General features: G+C 50.3%; 1 protein-coding gene across 1 annotated transcript in view; it reads left to right on the top strand.

Moving 5' to 3' along the window:
* Positions 1 to 19,380, top strand: part of kmt2a (lysine (K)-specific methyltransferase 2A) — a 35,199-nt gene that overhangs the window by 13,260 nt on the left and 2,559 nt on the right. Inside the window, exons 4-26 of the mRNA XM_068745150.1 lie at positions 140 to 317; positions 1,571 to 1,799; positions 1,918 to 2,597; positions 2,699 to 2,772; positions 2,872 to 3,096; positions 3,213 to 3,359; positions 4,512 to 4,610; positions 4,822 to 4,942; positions 5,330 to 5,443; positions 6,271 to 6,455; positions 9,021 to 9,197; positions 9,335 to 9,445; positions 9,638 to 9,711; positions 11,894 to 12,108; positions 12,200 to 12,294; positions 12,378 to 12,515; positions 12,596 to 12,754; positions 12,861 to 12,972; positions 13,064 to 13,142; positions 13,261 to 13,421; positions 13,500 to 13,646; positions 14,028 to 16,707; positions 16,800 to 19,334. Of these exons, the coding sequence (XP_068601251.1) occupies positions 140 to 317; positions 1,571 to 1,799; positions 1,918 to 2,597; positions 2,699 to 2,772; positions 2,872 to 3,096; positions 3,213 to 3,359; positions 4,512 to 4,610; positions 4,822 to 4,942; positions 5,330 to 5,443; positions 6,271 to 6,455; positions 9,021 to 9,197; positions 9,335 to 9,445; positions 9,638 to 9,711; positions 11,894 to 12,108; positions 12,200 to 12,294; positions 12,378 to 12,515; positions 12,596 to 12,754; positions 12,861 to 12,972; positions 13,064 to 13,142; positions 13,261 to 13,421; positions 13,500 to 13,646; positions 14,028 to 16,707; positions 16,800 to 19,334 (8,735 nt within the window). The remainder of the gene's footprint in view (positions 1 to 139; positions 318 to 1,570; positions 1,800 to 1,917; positions 2,598 to 2,698; positions 2,773 to 2,871; positions 3,097 to 3,212; positions 3,360 to 4,511; positions 4,611 to 4,821; positions 4,943 to 5,329; positions 5,444 to 6,270; positions 6,456 to 9,020; positions 9,198 to 9,334; positions 9,446 to 9,637; positions 9,712 to 11,893; positions 12,109 to 12,199; positions 12,295 to 12,377; positions 12,516 to 12,595; positions 12,755 to 12,860; positions 12,973 to 13,063; positions 13,143 to 13,260; positions 13,422 to 13,499; positions 13,647 to 14,027; positions 16,708 to 16,799; positions 19,335 to 19,380) is intronic.

Here is a 19,380-nt window from a genome sequence, read left to right as displayed (position 1 = left end):
CGGTACGATCCTGAAATGTCCGTCTGCTTCATGATAAATTTGTGCTGCTGTTTAATTGCGACTCTTCTTGTTATTGTAATGAAGCGTGCTAAAATATTTCTGTCTTATTTTTTTTGTGCTGATGTGTTCTTGTGAGCAGGGCCAAGAAAGCGACTCGTCGGAGACGTCGGTTCGGGGGCCGCGCATCAAGCATGTCTGCCGTCGTGCGGCTGTCGCTCTGGGCCGGAACCGGGCCGTGTTCCCTGACGACATGCCCACACTTAGTGCCTTGCCTTGGGAGGAGAGGGAGAAGATCCTGTCTTCCATGGGTAACGATGGTGAGGGACCGTCGACATGTATTTCTTTGGTCCTGTATGTGGATTACAATCCGGTCGTTACTAGGGACGTCCCGATCCGATCTCGTGATGGGAAATCGGGTCCGATCACGAGCTCGCGGACTCGATCGGAATCGGATGTTACCTCCCGGTCAGGACTCGGGAAGATATGGATCGTTATTGTCATGATCAGATCTGGAGTTACGCTGTGGCACAGAGTGAGACCTCTCTCCTACAGACAGAGATGGCAACACGTGCAGCATGACATCACTTCCTGTGACGCTATTGGTTGAATGCTGCTAAACAGGGAAGCAGCTTGAAGCGAGTTTGTCTGCGGTGAGGAAGTATTCTGAAGAGGATGAGAAAAACCTGCCGATTGAGCTGCTGCTCATTTTAATTTTAAGTCCAAAATTAAAAAAGTATTTTATTAATTACTTGGATGTTCAAGCTACGCCACAGAAGTGCTCTGTTTAAGAGTTACATTTTGGAATAAGATGATTAAAATAAAAAATAAGGGACATCCTGGATCCGCTTTTCACTCGTCTTTATTTTTTTTACGTGTTAAAAAAGTATCGGATCGGGACTCAGTGTCAAAAAAAAAACCTGATCTGGGCGTCCCTAGTTGTTACAATGAATCGGTTTGCGTGCGTGTAGATGTTAATATATTGATAAGGATGAGGTCCAAAGAAAGCGAGTGGGGAGAAAAGACGATGATGATGATGGAGATGAAGCATGAAAGTATCCATCAACGTGACCGTGGTGTCCGGTGTCCAGTACGAGCGGAGTACATCGATGTGTACAATCCTCAAACAGAAGGATGCTATCAAGAACACAAAGCCTTTCAAAGGCAGAACTACTATGTCTAAGTTTATGTAAGAGTACGTGTAAGGTACAAGTACACACACCCTCCCCTCCTTGCACGGCAAGCCGCTGTGAGAGCTGTCGTCTGTCTTGAAGATAAAACTCATAATAAAACCACATCTTATATTACAGTAATACTGTATATCATTTATTATATTATTTTTGTGTATTTGTGTCTATATAGCAATTTAAAACGTTATTTCCATTGTAGCGTTGATTTGAGTGTATTTGACATACGAGCGCGGTCCAGGAACGAATTATACTCGGATGTCAAGGTATTACTTTATTCTTGTGTCTTAAAAAGAAATCTACTTTCCCCTGGACATCTCAAATGGCATATTTTCTGGTTTAAACCCTGGTGTGTCGATAATGATTCCATCCATGTCCGCTTCCAGACAAGTCATCAGTAGCAGGCTCGGAGGAGGCCGAGCCTCAGTCGCCTCCCATGAAGCCGAGGGAGACCCGTCAAAAGGTTGTTCAGGAAGCTCCTCCCAAGAAAGGCCGTCGGTCTCGCCGCTGTGGGCAATGCTCTGGCTGTCAGGTTCCCGAAGATTGTGGCGTCTGCACCAACTGTCTGGACAAGCCGAAATTTGGAGGACGGAACATTAAGAAGCAGTGCTGCAAGTAAGTCTTTGCTAAGGAACTACTTTTCAGAGTAAATGTAAAAAGAAAAAGAGAAGTGGCTCAAAAACCAAATACGACATAAGGTTTTTGATATAATTTTCTACGTCACTATTTACAGGATGAGGAAGTGCCAGAACCTGCAGTGGATGCCTTCGAAGATGTTTCTGGAGAAGCAAGGGAAGGGAAAGAAAGATAAGAAGAAGAACAAGTTGTCGGAGAAGAAGGAGCTTCTCAATCCGGTCAAAGGACCAGCCGCGGAGTCCGGATCAAGACTCGCTCCTGCGCCGCCGAAAGAGGAGCCGCTCCGCAAAAAGAGCGAAACGCCGCCGCTCAAGTTGGGGGAGGAGACGCCCAGGCAGCCGCCAACATCCAAGCAGTCGTCCCCTGCCCCAGTCGAGCCCCTGGGCGCCGTCACAGCGCTAACCCAGTCGCCAGCCCTCACGGCGGAGCCCAAACAGCTCTCAGTCACAAGCAGCGCCACCAGTAAGAAGGGGCACAACTCACAGCAGACGGCACCAACATCCTCCTCCTCCTCCTCCTCTTCATCGTCGTCGTCCTCCTCCTCCACGTCGTCGTCTTCCTCCTCCTCGTCCTCTTCCTCCCCGTGCTCTTCGACCCAGAATTCACCCTCCCAGTCTATACAGTCTCATCAACCCTCGCAGCAGCAGCAGCAGCAGCAGAAACGGCCTCTCAGCAGTCAGGCGCCTTCGAAGAAAGATTCCTCGCCCAAGACGTCTTTGATCGAGCCCAGGAAGAACCCCCGGCAGCAGCAGAGCTCAGCCGCCATCCCGGACGCAGGTGAACCACTGCTCTGTGCCTCTGTCCCTCTGTCCCAACGCTATCAACAGGTAGAACACACGCCGTAACGCCGTTTGTTATTCATCTTCTCTTTTCCCCAGGCGAATTTAAACCGTCTAAGAGACCGCCTTCTCGCTCCGTCCCGCCGTCGTCTAAGCAGAGGCCGAAAGACAAGGTGAGCTCGAGCCACCCGAAACGTGTCACTGTGTCGACCGCGCGTGATTCCAGCTACTCACCCTCACCTTGTCGACTGTCCTCCTTGTTTACACGCGAGCAGCCGCTGACCGCCAAACCCCCCATCAACAATACTTTAAACTGGCTGAGCACTCCCTCGAAGTCCAGAGCTCCCTGCGACGGAGTGCATCGAATCCGAGTTGATTTCAAGAGGGACCAAGATGTAGAGAAGGTGTGGGAGGCTGGCGGCCTCGGCCTGCTCACCTCTGCGCCTGTCACTCCCAGGGTTCTCTGCTTCTTGTGTGCAAGCAGCGGAAATGTCGAGGTAAAGGATTCACCCTTGTCCCTAAACGGGCCACTGTTAAATGGCTTCTTTTAGTCTAACGGGGCGTTTTCTGTCTTCCCCCCCCCCCCCCCCCCTACCTCTCTCTCTGGGTGTAGTTTGTGTTCTGTCAGGTGTGCTGCGAACCTTTCCATCTCTTTTGCCTGGGGGAATCAGAGCGCCCCCCTCAGGAGCAGTTCGAGAACTGGTGCTGCCGACGATGCAAGTTCTGCCAGGCGTGCGGACACCAGCACCAGAAAACAAAAGTGAGCCAATGAGCACTGTTGTTCTTTTCGGTTCGACACAAAACCTTGTGCAGTTTGCATGTAGGTTTTTGAGCCACGGTGCGTCTCTGAGGCAAAGGTGGCAATATCTGAGAGACATGACAAAAACCAGAGGGTTCACGATGGCTGAGCGATAAGCAGAGAGCGAGGTGATTAAAGGGTTAAAGCCGCCACGTCGGATTCGCCGTCACCTGGAGGTTTGAACCTTTGGCTAAAGAAGCAGGACGCGTGTTCTTCATTCCACAAGATGAACTGTGACTAGGAGTGAAATAACTGCTTCAACAACAGCAGGTTTCTGGCGAGCTAACGCTCAGCGCACAAAGCTAAAGTCAGCGTTGCTGCTGGAGGGTCAAACACCGTTAAAGTCCTGCTGGGTCATGAATGTGGAGGATTCCTCCTTTATCGCACACTATTTCTATCAAACAGACATTTCCTTCATCTAATCACAGTCATCTAAACCAGCGGTCCCCAACATTTTTCCTGCCATGGACCGGTTTCATGTCGGGCAATTTTTTTGTGGACCGGGGGGTAATTAAATTAAAAGAGGACTATAATCTTACCAATAAACTTTATATTATGCACTTGCAATAACTATTAAACAAGTATTACACCAATATATAATCACCATTAGTTGTGGTATCAATAATCGCTTCTGTCCTTCATGTTCACGTTTTTTGTGTCATAAATTCCACATTCTTGTCTTTTAATCCGGGTTCTTGGTCACAATGTGCCGGAGCAGTTTTGAACCCTTCATTGCCTCGTTAATGAAGCAAGGCAGCTGTAGCTAAACCGTGTTTTAAGTCTTAGTCCTGGTTTGTCTGTTTTTTTTAGTAACTTATCACGTGACCAAGAAAATTTACAGGCGATTGTTTTACGTTGGAGAAAGTCCGGTCGTTTTTCAAAATAAAACACCTTTTAGACGCTAATAATCGATACAACGGAAATTGCATACATTTGTTCTTCTTTCTGTGCGGCCCGGTAACAAATGCCTCACGGACCGGTACCGGGCCGCGGCCCGGTGGTTGGGGTCCACTGATCTAATTGACTGTGAGCTGAACTGTGTTGTATGTTGAGCATCTAAAACCTGAAAGTTCTCATTTTTTTATTTTAATTTTTTGCCTCTTGTCACTCTAGCAGCAGCTCCTAGAGTGCGATAAGTGCCACAACAGCTATCACCCAGAGTGTCTGGGTCCCAACTACCCCACCAGACCCACCAAGAAGAAGCGAGTCTGGGTACTGATGCTTTAGACTCCTCTCCATCTCCTCATGCAACCCGGCCAAGCTTCGGCATCATTATTACTCACCCTGTTGCTTTCTTTCACGTGAACATTGTGTTTTATTCAAGCTGCGTCAAAAATATTTGACTGACTTTCATACCGTTTCTTCTCTTTCAACAAAAGTTCAATGTAGTCACTTTTTTTAATGATATGTTCCGTCTCTTCAGGTTTGCACCAAGTGTGTGCGCTGCAAGAGTTGTGGAGCCACTAAACCTGGGAAATCTTGGGATGCCCAGTGGTCACATGATTTCTCCATGTGTCACGACTGTACCAAACTATTTGCAAAAGGTCGGTGTCGAGAAGCCCAAAGCAAGGGCTGGCTGTTTAGGTCAACATCTTGATTCAACCATACGCATCCGAATTGCATTCTGGGGCTGCGATTCGGTTTTGTTCATCCTCCACATGGCTTCATACCCAAACCAGAGTGTATCAGAATTTGCCTGATTTTCCAAATTTTAGTGCAATGCTTAAATATTTCATTTGTTCTTATTTCGGGGCTTCTGTAATGATACGTAATGTTCGTTTTTTTTGTGTTCCATTTTGAAAATTGATCTGAAATGTTCAAGTAACGATTAGAACGCCAGGAAGCAACGTTGGATGGAAACAAGGAGTGTAAATTGTGACCAAGAGCACTTGGTCCAAACGTAATATCAATATCACAATCTTTTCTTTCAGGAAACTTCTGCCCACTTTGTGATAAGTGTTATGACGATAATGATTATGACAGCAAGATGATGGAGTGTGGCCGTTGCGACCACTGGGTTCACGCCAAGTGTGAGAATCTGACAGGTGAGTGGGCCTCCAAAAAGGTCATGCAAAATGTCATTTAAAACGTACATTTAATATATCGCCCTCAGCGCTGTCATCCTGTTCAGTACTGCTCTTGGTGTCTTCATACACAAACCATAAAAAGTAAAAGTGAATTGGAGTTGATTTTTAACTGATTTGTGAATCCATAAATGGAAGTTTCAATGTTCATTTTTGTAATTTCTTCCTGACCGCATTCTGGATCAGATCCAGAAGACATTTTGCATGATAGTTCATATCGGACACCTTTTGAAGAGTGAATTGAAAGCATATTTTACAAGATATACTTTTTTTGGGGGGGGGAAAGCCTCCATTAAAAGTCAATGGGAAGATCCAGATTTTTTTTTGTGGTCAGATGGGTATCTGGATCGCTCTCAAAATGTAATGGGCTCTAAATTAGACCAAGACCAAAAAATGAAAAAATCAATATCCATCCAGCAGTTTTTCCATAGTCCTGTTGACAGACAGACAAAAAATGGCGTCAAAAACAGAACCTACTTGCAGGAATTAACAAATCCGTTGACATGCAGATATCGAGGAACAGATTTTGAGGCTCCATTGACTGCAATGTTAATACAAAATTCAAAGTGATCCAGAATGCAGGATCTCTTTTTGGATCATTATCAAACTGTAATCATCCGTTTCTGGTAACATCCCCAACATTTGCTGGAATTTTAATCAAGATCCGTCTGTAACCTTTTGAGTTTATGTTGCTAACAGTCACACAGACAGACAGCAGCAAAAACATAGCCTCCTTGGCGGAGGTACTGATGGGAGCCACGCCTTTTTATATTTTGCCTGCTGTGTAGATGAAATGTACGAGCTGCTGTCAAAGCTGCCGGAGAGCGTTGCCTACACCTGCACCAAATGTACTGAACGCCATCCGGCCGAGTGGAGGACGGCGCTGGAGAGGGAGCTTCAGGGCTGTGTTCGCCATGTCCTTACCGCACTGCTCAATTCCCGCACATCCTCACACCTGCTACGCTACAGACAGGTGAGGCATTCCTCACTCCTGCTACACTACAGACAGGTGAGGCATTCCTCACACCTGCTACATTAGACAGGCTAGGCATTCCTCACACCTGCTACGCTACAGACAGGTGAGGCATTCCTCACACCTGCTACGCTACAGACAGGCGAGGCATTCCTCACACCTGCTACACTACACACAGGTGAGGCATTCCTCACACCTGCTACACTACACACAGGTGAGGCATTCCTCACACCTGCTACGCTACAGACAGGTGAGGCATTCCTCACACCTGCTACATTAGACAGGCGAGGCATTCTTCACACCTGCTACACTACAGACAGGTGAGGCATTCCTCACACCTGCTGCACTACACACAGGCGAGGCATTCCTCACCTGCTGCGCTACAGACAGGCTAGGCATTCCTCACACCTGCTACACTACAGACAGGTGAGGCATTCCTCACACCTGCTACACTACAGACAGGTGAAGCATTCCTCACACCTGCTGCACTACACACAGGCGAGGCATTCCTCACACCTGCTGCGCTACAGACAGGCTAGGCATTCCTCACACCTGCTACGCTACAGACAGGTGAGGCATTCCTCACACCTGCTACACTACAGACAGGTGAGGCATTCCTCACACCTGCTACAGTAGACAGGCGAGGCATTCTTCACATCTGCTACACTACAGACAGGTGAGGCATTCCTCACACCTGCTACGCTACAGACAGGCGAGGCATTCCTCACACCTGCTGCACTACAGACAGGCTAGGCATTCCTCACACCTGCTACATTAGACAGGCGAGGCATTCCTCACACCTGCTACATTAGACAGGCTAGGCATTCCTCACACCTGCTACGCTACAGACAGGTGAGGCATTCCTCACACCTGCTACATTAGACAGGCTAGGCATTCCTCACACCTGCTACGCTACAGACAGGTGAGGCATTCCTCACACTTGCTACACTACAGACAGGTGAGGCATTTCTCACACCTGCTACATTAGACAGGCTAGGCATTCCTCACACCTGCTACAATAGACAGGCTAGGCATTCCTCACACCTGCTACGCTACAGACAGGTGAGGCATTCCTCACACCTGCTACACTACAGACAGGTGAGGCATTCCTCACACCTGCTACATTAGACAGGCTAGGCATTCCTCACACCTGCTACGCTACAGACAGGTGAGGCATTCCTCACACCTGCTACGCTACAGACAGGCGAGGCATTCCTCACACCTGCTACACTACACACAGGTGAGGCATTCCTCACACCTGCTACACTACACACAGGTGAGGCATTCCTCACACCTGCTACGCTACAGACAGGTGAGGCATTCCTCACACCTGCTACATTAGACAGGCGAGGCATTCTTCACACCTGCTACACTACAGACAGGTGAGGCATTCCTCACACCTGCTACACTACAGACAGGTGAGGCATTCCTCACACCTGCTGCACTACACACAGGCGAGGCATTCCTCACACCTGCTGCGCTACAGACAGGCTAGGCATTCCTCACACCTGCTACGCTACAGACAGGTGAGGCATTCCTCACACCTGCTACACTACAGACAGGTGAGGCATTCCTCACACCTGCTACAGTAGACAGGCGAGGCATTCTTCACATCTGCTACACTACAGACAGGTGAGGCATTCCTCACACCTGCTACGCTACAGACAGGCGAGGCATTCCTCACACCTGCTGCACTACAGACAGGCTAGGCATTCCTCACACCTGCTACATTAGACAGGCGAGGCATTCCTCACACCTGCTGCACTACAGACAGGTGAGGCATTCCTCACACCTGCTACACTACACACAGGTGAGGCATTCCTCACACCTGCTACACTACAGACAGGCGAGGCATTCCTCACACCTGCTACACTACACACAGGTGAGGCATTCCTCACACCTGCTACACTACACACAGGTGAGGCATTCCTCACACCTGCTACGCTACAGACAGGTGAGGCATTCCTCACACCTGCTACATTAGACAGGCGAGGCATTCTTCACACCTGCTACACTACAGACAGGCGAGGCATTCCTCACACCTGCTGCGCTACAGACAGGCTAGGCATTCCTCACACCTGCTACGCTACAGACAGGTGAGGCATTCCTCACACCTGCTACACTACAGACAGGTGAGGCATTCCTCACACCTGCTACAGTAGACAGGCGAGGCATTCTTCACATCTGCTACACTACAGACAGGTGAGGCATTCCTCACACCTGCTACGCTACAGACAGGCGAGGCATTCCTCACACCTGCTGCACTACAGACAGGCTAGGCATTCCTCACACCTGCTACATTAGACAGGCGAGGCATTCCTCACACCTGCTGCACTACAGACAGGTGAGGCATTCCTCACACCTGCTACACTACACACAGGTGAGGCATTCCTCACACCTGCTACACTACAGACAGGTGAGGCATTCCTCACACCTGCTTATTCCTTTTTTCTTACTTAATGCAAACATTAACAGTCACTTAAAAATCATATAGAAGTTTGATTTTCATTATTTTATCAACTTTGCCACTTGTGAGTATAAACGGAACGAAACTCTTTGGGGCAGGCCGTGAAGCCTCCCGACCTGAATCCGGAGACAGAGGAGAGTCTTCCGTCCCGCAGTTCCCCAGAGGGCCCAGATCCTCCAGTCTTGACAGAAGTCACCCCCACACCTCCTAGTGACTCCCCTCCGGACTTGGAGTCAGTCGAGAAGAAGATGGATCATGGCCGCTACGATTCAGTGGTGAGTGTGTCTCCGTCGGTGTCCGTGCTTGTTCTGGACCCGGTGCAGTTTGAACCTCTGGCCCGTCGTCAGCGGGGATAGGCTCCAGCAACGCCCGCCACCCGTTCATGCTTGCCTACGTGTTGCATCTCTTTCAGCTGGAGTTCAGTGATGACATTGTGCGAATCATTCAGACGGCCATCAACAGTGATGGAGGCCAGCCTGAGAGCAGAAAAGCAAACAGCATGGTCAAGACTTTCTTCATTCGGGTACGGACCTCTAAACGGTTCTGGATCACGTGGACGATGGCAACAGTTAGCACCACTGGCTGCTTGCTTTCTGCACACGCATTGAACACACGTTTAATACAGCGTGAAGCTAAGATCCCTCTGTTAAGCTGCAGCACCACCAACTCTCCTTTTGCAATTTGTACAAACTTCATTAAATGTTGTCTGTTTCAGCAAATGGATCGAATCTTCCCGTGGTACAAAGTGAAAGAGTCCAGGTTCTGGGAAAAGCAGAAAGTCGCTGCCAAGTGAGTGTCTATCACTTCATAATCAATACAATAGGTTGTACTCCTAAACACAGTGTCTCGCATACAAGTACGAGTAATTCTGATCTAATCTAATTTAATTTAATGGCTGCTTCTAGATTGCTTTTACTGCATCATGATGAAATTATTTGAGAATTCTTTTGGAAAAAAAAAAATCATATGTGTTTTTGCAGCTTTAATTTTGTTTCATTTTATAGTTAGAATGTTCAGCCATGAAATCAGGCAAAAGCAAATGTTTAAATGCAGCCCGATACGCTACAGCGCCGTTTAACAGGCAGCGTTCTCAATCCGATTGTATATGAACAAATGAATAAATGAACGAATGAATGAATATCATCCAATCTTTTCACAAAAGATCTAAATACTTAGCAAAAAGTATCTAAAAACGCATTATACGATTGATTAATCGATTATATAATCTATGTAGCTCTCTAAAGGGGGTGATCAGCAACTATTTATTTTTATAACTTATAGTGCTAAATATATTTGTAATTATAGAGAAGACATTTGCAATTGAATACTCCTGTAATGTAAATCATCCTAAAGAACTTTGAGAACTTTGAGAGTTTTCCAGGAATCCAGGTCTGTAATTATTGGAAGGAGGAGTAAGATGTGGTTTCTCTGGGAGAAGTTCAGCCCTCGTTTGGGGGAACTGAATGTCCCAACAACGTCTGTGTAACATTAATGCAAAAAATAACAGTAAGGGAGAAGATCCATAATTCGTTTTATAGTCACCTTGTCTTTTTAGAGGTCAATCTGAGTGATATTTACTGTTTTGCGGCGGCTTAGGAAATAAGCGACTGAGCGAAGTAGATCAACGACGTGCTCGTTTTTCAGGAAGACTTCTCAGAACAATTCTACGACTAGAGGTCCCAGTTAGGAAATAGGAATCCACAGTTTGTGTGATTTATTGAGCCCACGAGAGAGTTTACTGCTGAATGTATGTGTATGCAAAAATCTGCTTTCCCAGCCCGTTTATGCTGCTGATATTGTGGGAGGCAAGCCGTAACAGTTTCACATTTCACTCGAAGGCTCTTTGATGCATACGTGAGGTCTAATTGTGGGTTTACTTGTCAGTTCGGTCTGTTGTTTTACGCATCATCTCGCCGGGCCAGGAAACCAGTCATCCGTCCAGCGGATCCTGTGGCCACCGTTAGTTTGATGTCTGTTTATTGGGATATTAAGCATAGATCTTAACTCATTCAGTGCCAGCCAGCCAAAAGCCACTTTTTCGAGAAGTATAGTTGAGGTCTGATATTCACCGAATGCCTCCTGGAGCCCAAGGCCCTGTACAGGCTCTTGGTGCATGCGTAGATGAGATTAAGGACTGGATGAGCCACAACTGTCTCCAGTTACGTAAAAACAAAACTGAGGTCATTGCTTTTTGAACAGAACTTCAATCTTAAACGCATCAACCAGGCCAGAAAGCTGGTTGTAGTGATGGACTCAGAGCTAGATTTAGCAAAACACATTAAGGCAATCACAAAATCCGCCTCCTGTCACCTTAAGGCCATCTCAAGGACGAAAGACCTGGTGTCTCAGCAGGACCTGGAAAAGCTAGTCCATGCATTCATCTTCAGTCGGCTTTATTATAGTAACGTAGCGTCTTTGCAGACCGGTAAAGATGCTGCAGCTCATTCAGAACTCTGTCCTCACCAAAACCAAAAAAGTGGACCACATGAGTCCAACTTTGACCGCCTGTTCGTCGGAGGATAGACTTTAAAGTTCTGTTGCTGGTTTAGGACCCAGACACATCACTGACCTCCTGACCCAGCGTGAACCTGCCAGGCCCCTCAGCCCATCTGGATCCAGTCTCTCGTCAGTTCCCAGAGTCTTCCATGCTCCACATGTCTGGAATAAACTTCCAGAAGGCCTCAGATCAGCTGAAGCACTCGTCTTATTTAAATCCAGATTAAAGACCCACCTAGGTAGTCTCTGCTGCATTTGAATAGAGTTCTTATTCAGAACTTTAGATCTGTACCGTTTCTTTTAAGCTTGTTTTATTTGTTTTTACGTTGATACTTCCCCCCCCCCCTTCCTGCTGCAATGCTTTGAATGTTCTATGTAAAGCACTCTGACTTGTCTCGTACTTGAAAGGTGCTCTATAAATAAACTTGCCTTGCCTTTATTTGTGAACACTCAGAAGGTTTTGTCTCTTTTCTAGCGGTGGGCTTCTCCCAAATGCCGTGCTGCCTCCTTCCACGGACCATAACTACGCCCAGTGGCAGGAGCGGCAGGAGCTTTCCCGTGCCGAGCAAACCCACCTCATGAAGAAAATCATCCCGGCTCCCCGGCCCAAGACTCCCGGTGAACCCGATTCTCCAGCTTCCTCTCCTCCTCTCCCTCCTACGCTACCCCCACCACCTCCACTCCTATCTGGTAAGGCAGCCAGCCTACAAATGTATGCACAAATATTTTCATGCATACATACATTGTACATCTTGTCCCTTTCATGGTGTCATCTCCTCAGATTGTGAAGACAGCCCAGAGGTGCCACCGCCACCGGGCGTGAGTGATAACAGGCAATGTGTTCTGTGCTTGAAGTATGGCGATGAGAACACAAACGTGAGTCAGATATCTCCTGTAACAAAAAATAAATACATACATATATATCTCAGTGTCACTCGCAACCCGGCTGTTTGTTTCAGGAGGGGGGTCGGCTGCTGTACATCGGTCAGAATGAATGGACCCACGTGAACTGCGCCTTGTGGTCTGCCGAGGTGTTTGAGGACGACGACGGCTCGCTGAAGAACGTCCACATGGCTGTCCTCAGGGGGAAGCAGCTGGTAAGACTCTTGGCTCCGAGCACCGTCCATCACGAGGTTCAGTTTCAAATGCTCACAGCCTGTCGCACTTTTTCTTTCAGCGCTGTGAGAAGTGTCAAAAGCCGGGGGCCACCGTTGGCTGCTGCCTCACCTCTTGCACCAGTAACTACCACTTCATGTGCGCCCGTCAGTGCCACTGCGTCTTCCTGGAGGACAAGAAAGTCTATTGTCCAAAGCATAAGGATCTCATAAAGGGAGAAGTAAGACAACCTCGTCGTTTACAATATAACCCAATGGCAATGCATGGAATGGAGTCGCCTGTAAGGTCGTAGGGTCAGCTCTTTGACATTCACTTGCTGTCGCTAGGTGGTGTCTGGGTTTGAGGTAACCCGCAGGATTCTGGTGGACCTGGAGGGCATTAGTCTCAGGAGGAAGTGGCTTGCAGGGCTGGAGCCTGAAAACGTCCACATGATGATCGGTAGGTTAATATATATATTTTTAATATTTGTGGATTACTGGCCAATTCCTCGAATGAACTGTGTGCCTCTTGACTATGCCTTTCATTGTAGGGTCCATGACTGTTGACTGTTTGGGAATACTGACTGAACTGTCAGACTGCAAACACAAACTCTTCCCTGTAGGATACCAGTAAGTTTTTATTTGTTTCAAATCTCACATTCTTTTATTTTAGCCCTCAATTAAAGCTCAACTTATTGCTGGAGACAAATGAATTGACTTCAAGCGGGTAAACTCTCTCTCCTCCCAGGTGTTCTCGGGTGTACTGGAGCACACTTGATGCTCGAAAGCGCTGCCTCTATACCTGCAGGATCTTAGTTTGTCACCCTCCAGTGGTGGAGTCCCATCTGAAAAGCGCGATCGCTCCGGAGGAGAATCGCACGATAGCACACAGCCCGCCGCCAGCGGCAGGTAATCTATTTCACTACGCTGTACTATTAAACTAAACGGACTTTTGTAACAGTTTCTTCTTCTCTTCCTTCTATCTAGACTTTCCTGACCCCTTTGAATCGCCACGGCGCTCTGACAACCTTTCCCCCGCCAACACCACCAAGCTAAGGGTTTACACCAGGAACCGACACCCCAGCTACCCCCCATGCCAGCATTTAATAGCTCCCAGACCCATGCCCTCACCAGGTACAAATATGTATTCCAGCATTGTTAAAGAATTACAATCAACTCATTGAGTGGCAGCCATTTTCAGCTCAGCTATATGCCCCGGTTTTTGCACATTTCCCTCGATTCCTTCTGACTACGCACTCACCAAACCTACCAAACAAAATATTAAAGTCTCCTCTTTCATCATGAACAAATGCATGTGTTCCTACCATTTTTTGTTCCGGAGTTATTGGCCGTTGAAGAGGCAGATTTCAATTTCAGGGTTGGCAGTTGGGTTATACAAAACGTCTTTAGACATGAATGGCGCTCTAAGAGTTTATTTTAATATTTATTATTTAATTTTTTTTACAGGTTGTTAAAAATATAGTAACAGCACAACATTTTTTTCCGACTTTGCAGGAGGCGTCTCTCAGACCCAAAGCCATGAGATCGTGACAGTTGGAGACTCTTTGGCGAAACCTGGCATGCGAATTATTGACTCGCGTCGCCACAGCTCCCCGTCGCTCGCTCCTCCTCTCCACCAACTGAACCGACAGAGAGCTTTGACTTCCCCTCCACAAAATGTGTCCCGACCCCTTACCTCACCCCCTCCCCTCATCCCCTCTCCCGCCAGAGACCCGGAAAAGTCGAAACATCCCAGCAAAGACCTGGCAAAGAGTCCGGTTCAGAGAGAAGATGAAAGAGGTAGACTCTTCTTCGCAGACAGAAGCAGACATCAACCGGCCAGAGATCACGGTTTGAGAGATGGCGATAAAGGGAGAGCGTCAAGTCAAGACCACGCTTTGAAGGAGTCTGATAAGAGTAGATCGTCCAGAGAACTCGGGCAAAAAGAGTGTGACAAGGGTGAAATGTCAGCCAAAGAGCAGGAAAAGAAGAGACCGCAGAGTCTGAAAGAATGTGATAGGGGAAGACCTCTCAGTAGAGATCCCTTAAGAGATTCAGAAAAGAGGAGACATTTGAACAGAGACTCTGACAAGGGGAGACAGAGTAGTAGAGAATCGAGCAACAGCGAAATGGATAAGAACAAATCACCCTTTGGAGATCCCAGCTATAAGGATGTGGAAAAAGCTCGGCCACTCTGCAGAGATGTCAGGCTAAGGGACTCGGATACCCTTAGACAGTACAGCAGAGAAATGGAAAATGAATCGGGCCAAGGTAAAGACAGACTGTCTAGCAGAGATGCTAACAAGGCTAGACCTTTGAGAGACTCCACTTATAGAAGCACAGAAAAAAGCAAAGACTCTGGCTCAGGGAACGATAGCAAACCCATCAGTCACTCCAAACAGGCTGGAGACAGCAAGTGTCCTAGACTGGCCCCCGTGGGCTCGGGTCATTCGTCCCCCCTGGCAGGCACCGCTGTTCTCACAGGCCAGTCAAGAGGCGGAAGCACCAGGCAGACGGAGAAGCAAAGGAAGCATGGAGACAAAGAGCAGCATGTTTCTGCAAGCCTCGGTTTGATGCCTCGCCACCGGGCGGCCTCCACTTCTAACAACGCTCAGTCTAAAGACAAAGTCGGCTCAGGGAAGAATAATAGCGGTGGCACCGGAACTGCAGCGCCAGCTTCACTCCACAAGGACTCTGTCGTCGGGAAGTCGTGCTCCACGCAGTCTTTGTTCCAGAAGGCGAACGCACGGAAATCTAACGACTACCTATCAGCTCCAGCCGCAGTCGCTACGAAGCCTCTGTGGCCTTCGAGGACGCCGACAGAGGGCGGCGTTGTCAAGCGAGGCTCCGCGCATCTGGCCGTCCCAGCTGCGACCTCATCTGCCAAAGACAAACACCCCAAAGTTAAGATGGCAAGCGGCAGAGAGGCATCAAAAGACCGTGAACGAGACAAATGTCTCCAAAACAGCAGCAGCAGCAGCAGCAGCATAATTCCCCTTCTCAATAATAATAACAACAACAACAACAACACAAAAGCTGCTGGCAGTTCCAACACGCATTTAACAAACCCCAGCTCTCACAACAGCAGCAATAACAAAGCATCAGAGCTGGGGAACAGCACCAGGGTCCACGGGAAGCCTCAGGGGGACAAGCTGGAGAACCAGGAAGGAGACAGGTCGTCCTCAAAGAGCAGAGACAATTACTCTCGTCCCGAGGGGAATGACGGTTCCAGCTCGGACAACGTGCCGTTGCTGCAGCAGGGCGGTTTATCCCCAGAGAAAGGAGCCAAGGTCTCGTCCCAGTCCCAGTCCAAGCCAACAGCCAACCCGCTGACATTGTCTTCTCGGGAGAGAAGGAGATCCGTTAAACTTCCTCCTCTAACCCCACCAAAGATCAATGTGAAGAGCGACCCTAACGGGACCAGCGCCGCCGCTGACATTTCTTCCTCTTCCCCTGTGACCACTACCTCCACCGTCTCTCCTGCCGGCCAGGGGATCCGCTGCTCTTCCCGCGCCGCCCTCTTCTCCTCGCCCTCTGCCAGCAGCAGCGACAGCTCGGAATCCGACGCCCAGACTCACACGGAAGAAGATGATTCGTGCAAGAAGCACTCGGCACGCGGCGAGCTCAGAGACTGCCGCAGCCTCCTCAGTCCAGTCACCGGGGACGAGGGCGACGGACCCGAAGACGACCACGACAGAGGTCTGGACGACAAGCATCAGGAGGACGACAGCGACGGATCGGGGTCGGCCAAGCGGCGCTATCCCCGCCGCAGCGCGCGCGCACGCTCCAACATGTTCTTCGGCCTCACGCCTTTCTACGGCGTTCGCTCGTACGGTGAGGAGGACCTCCCCTTTTACAGCAGCGGGGACGGCGCTGGGCCTCTGGTGAAGAGGAGGACCGGCGGGCGCAAGAAGTCGGCCGAGGGGCAGGTGGACGGAGCAGACGACATGAGCACCTCTTCGTCGTCGGGGGACAGCGAGGACGATGAAGACAGCGGAATGAGGCAGAGGAGCAACGACCCTTACTACTACAACTTCACCCGGACGATCATCAACCCTGGCGACGTCCTGCCGTCGATAGAAGGCATCGACCAGTGTCTGGGAAAGGGCTCGCAGCTTCAACGCTTCCTCAAAGACGAGGCCCAGCATCAGCAGCGAGCTCAGGGGAAAGCCGACGAGGACCTGCTGAGCGCTTTGTAAGTACGCACAGTCGCGCGTCCGAGATGTGTCTGCGCTTGTCTCCTTGTCGTCTCGAGTCAACCGTCTTCTCTTTGTTTTGGTTTCAAAGCGCTTTAGGCAAGCAGCGAATCGGTCAGCTCGACGGCATCGACGACGGCTCAGAGAGCGACACCAGCGTCTGCACCGCCAGCACCACGACCACGGCAGCCACCTCCTCCTCCGCCCTGCAGAAGAGCACGCCGAAGAGGCGGGGCAGGAAACCGGAGTCCCACGACGCAGGCAAGGAGGCTGACAAAGGGGACGGCGCGGCGACCGGCAACTCGCGCGAGGGCAGAAAGAACCAGAAAGAGAACTGCCTTCCCTTGGGGGGCGGGGTCAAGTCCCAGCCGCAGACCCAGGGCCAGGATCCCCTCGAGGCCCAGCTCTCCCTAAGCACGGACCTCCTGAAGTCCGACTCGGACAACAACAACAGCGACGACTGCGGTAATATTTTGCCTTCAGACATAATGGAGTTCGTCCTCAACACGCCGTCCATGTCGATGCAGGCTCTCGGCCAGCAGTCTGAGCCGTCCTCCTCCGAGCTGCTCCTGGACGAGAGCTACGCGGACGTCAACCGACGCAAAGACATTCTGTTTGATGACTTTCCCCCGCCGCTGCCCAGCGGCGAGAGCGCCGGTGTCGTTGAGAGCAGTGCGAATAACTCCATATCTGTCGAGGAGCCATATCTTCCTCTGGAATTGCCTTCCGACCTCTCGGTGTTGACCACACGCAGCCCCGCTGTTAACGCGAGTCAGAGCCACGCCGCAGGAAGTCTTATCCCCGACACCTCCGAGCACACCGTACTGGGCTTGGCCTCCGACGCGGACGCCATGAGCGGCGATAAGGGAGGGGATAAGAAGAGAGCGGGGCCAGGCGTGCCTCCGTCAGAGGATCGACGCAACGCGGCAACCTTGGGAAGCAGGAACACGCAGGCGACAGAGGGTCACATGACCCCAGAGCCGTTTATTCCAAGTCCTGCCATTGGCCAGTTGGTCGAAGCTTCGGGCAATCAGGATGCTCCCAGGAGTTCTGGTACTCCGGGTTTACCGAGTTCTCCCTCCCTGCCTCAGAAGTATCTCCCAGCATCAGCTGCAGCTGCGGGCAGCCCGAGTCCAGTTCCTGGGCCGGGACCCTCTCAGGTGCAGCTTTCCAGCCCGGCGGTCATCAAGCCGGGTCCTGACAAGCTTATTGTTGTCAATCAGCAGTTCCAGCCGCTCTACGTTCTTCAGACCGTCCCCAATGGTGTCACCCAGAAAATGAGCGCCACCGGGATGATGGACACCAACGCTCAAGCTGTGCTGAGCTCCATGACTCTAACCGCCGGGCTGAACACAGGTTTATCCACAGCCCAGCCCATATTTCCTGCTGGAGGCAAAGTCCTGGGCCCCATGCCTCACCCTTCCCAGATTCACGCATTCACAGGAACCGCCCAGACGGGCTTTCAAACAGGAATGCCCAGCACCACCTCGGGGCTTCTCATCGGACTGCCCTCTCAGCCCCATGACCAGTCCCAGATTTTGGTCTCGGAAGCTGGCCGACCCCACGAGCTGGGTCCCAGCGTGGGCATTGTATCCACTTCTTCCTCCCAAACCATGCTGGCCTCTGCTCATGGCAAGAAGAGGCCCATCTCTCGTCTTCAGCCAAGGAAAAGCAAAAAGCTGGCCCGCTCCCGCAGCCAACCGACCCTCGCCCCGTCTGAAGTGGGCCCACCCAATGTGACCCTCATCAACATCGCTTCACCTCAGATAACCGCAAGCATCCCTGGCCAACCGGGGGGGCTTGTGGAGTTGGGGACCCTCTCCACCTCGCAACGTAAGGTTCCAAATATCATCAAGAGGCCGAAGCCAGCTGGAGTTATGTACCTGGATCCAACGACTCTACTCCAGCAGAGGATCCCCGGCCCCGCCCAGCCTGGTATCCTGGCTCACGATTCGTCTGCTCACCTTCTACCGTGCACAGTCTCCGGTCTCAACCCCAGTCAGTCAGTTCTGAATGTTGTGTCTGTGACCTCGAGTGGTGCTACGGGTCTTCTTGCACCAGGGTCCGTCCTCAGCTCTGCTGAGATCACAGGACCAATTAGCAATCTCCTCTTTAAAGCCGGCCCGCATGGCTTGGGCCTGACGGAGCAGCCGATGGTCCTCCAATCAGCAGGGGGCGCTCCTCTGATGTCCCAGCTCAGCACCTCTGTCCAGACGTCCATAGCTAGCAGCATCTGCGTCCTGCCCTCCCGCCAGACTATCAGCATGGCCGTCAATCAGGCGGGAGAGACCGCCAGTGTCCACTTAAAGCATCCGACGCAGCTTCTGAACAGAACCCAGGCAGTGGACTCCACTCCAAACACCACAGTGACTTTAGCTCCTATCGGCGTGTTCACCCAAACGACCTCACGCTCCCACAGCAGCAGGGCAATCCCCATCTCCAGATCGGCGGAACGGACACGGTCCAACTCCGCAACAGCAGCTCCAGTTTCAGGAGTGGAAAAGGGCAAGCAGAAGACCAAGAGGAGCAGGCAGAGCACAGACGCGAGGAGTGGAAAGAAACTCAAGGCGTCCCCGGCCGAGGGCCATCACAGCAGCCCCGCACGGCGGCCGCAGATAAACCCAAGGTGTGGCCAATGTTTTTCATGTTTGTGTCTTTCACCATTAATAATT

This window comes from Brachionichthys hirsutus, chromosome 11 (genome assembly GCF_040956055.1).
Source record: "Brachionichthys hirsutus isolate HB-005 chromosome 11, CSIRO-AGI_Bhir_v1, whole genome shotgun sequence".
NCBI classification, from domain to species: Eukaryota; Metazoa; Chordata; class Actinopteri; order Lophiiformes; family Brachionichthyidae; genus Brachionichthys; species Brachionichthys hirsutus.
This window is presented reverse-complemented; position numbering and strand designations above follow the sequence as displayed.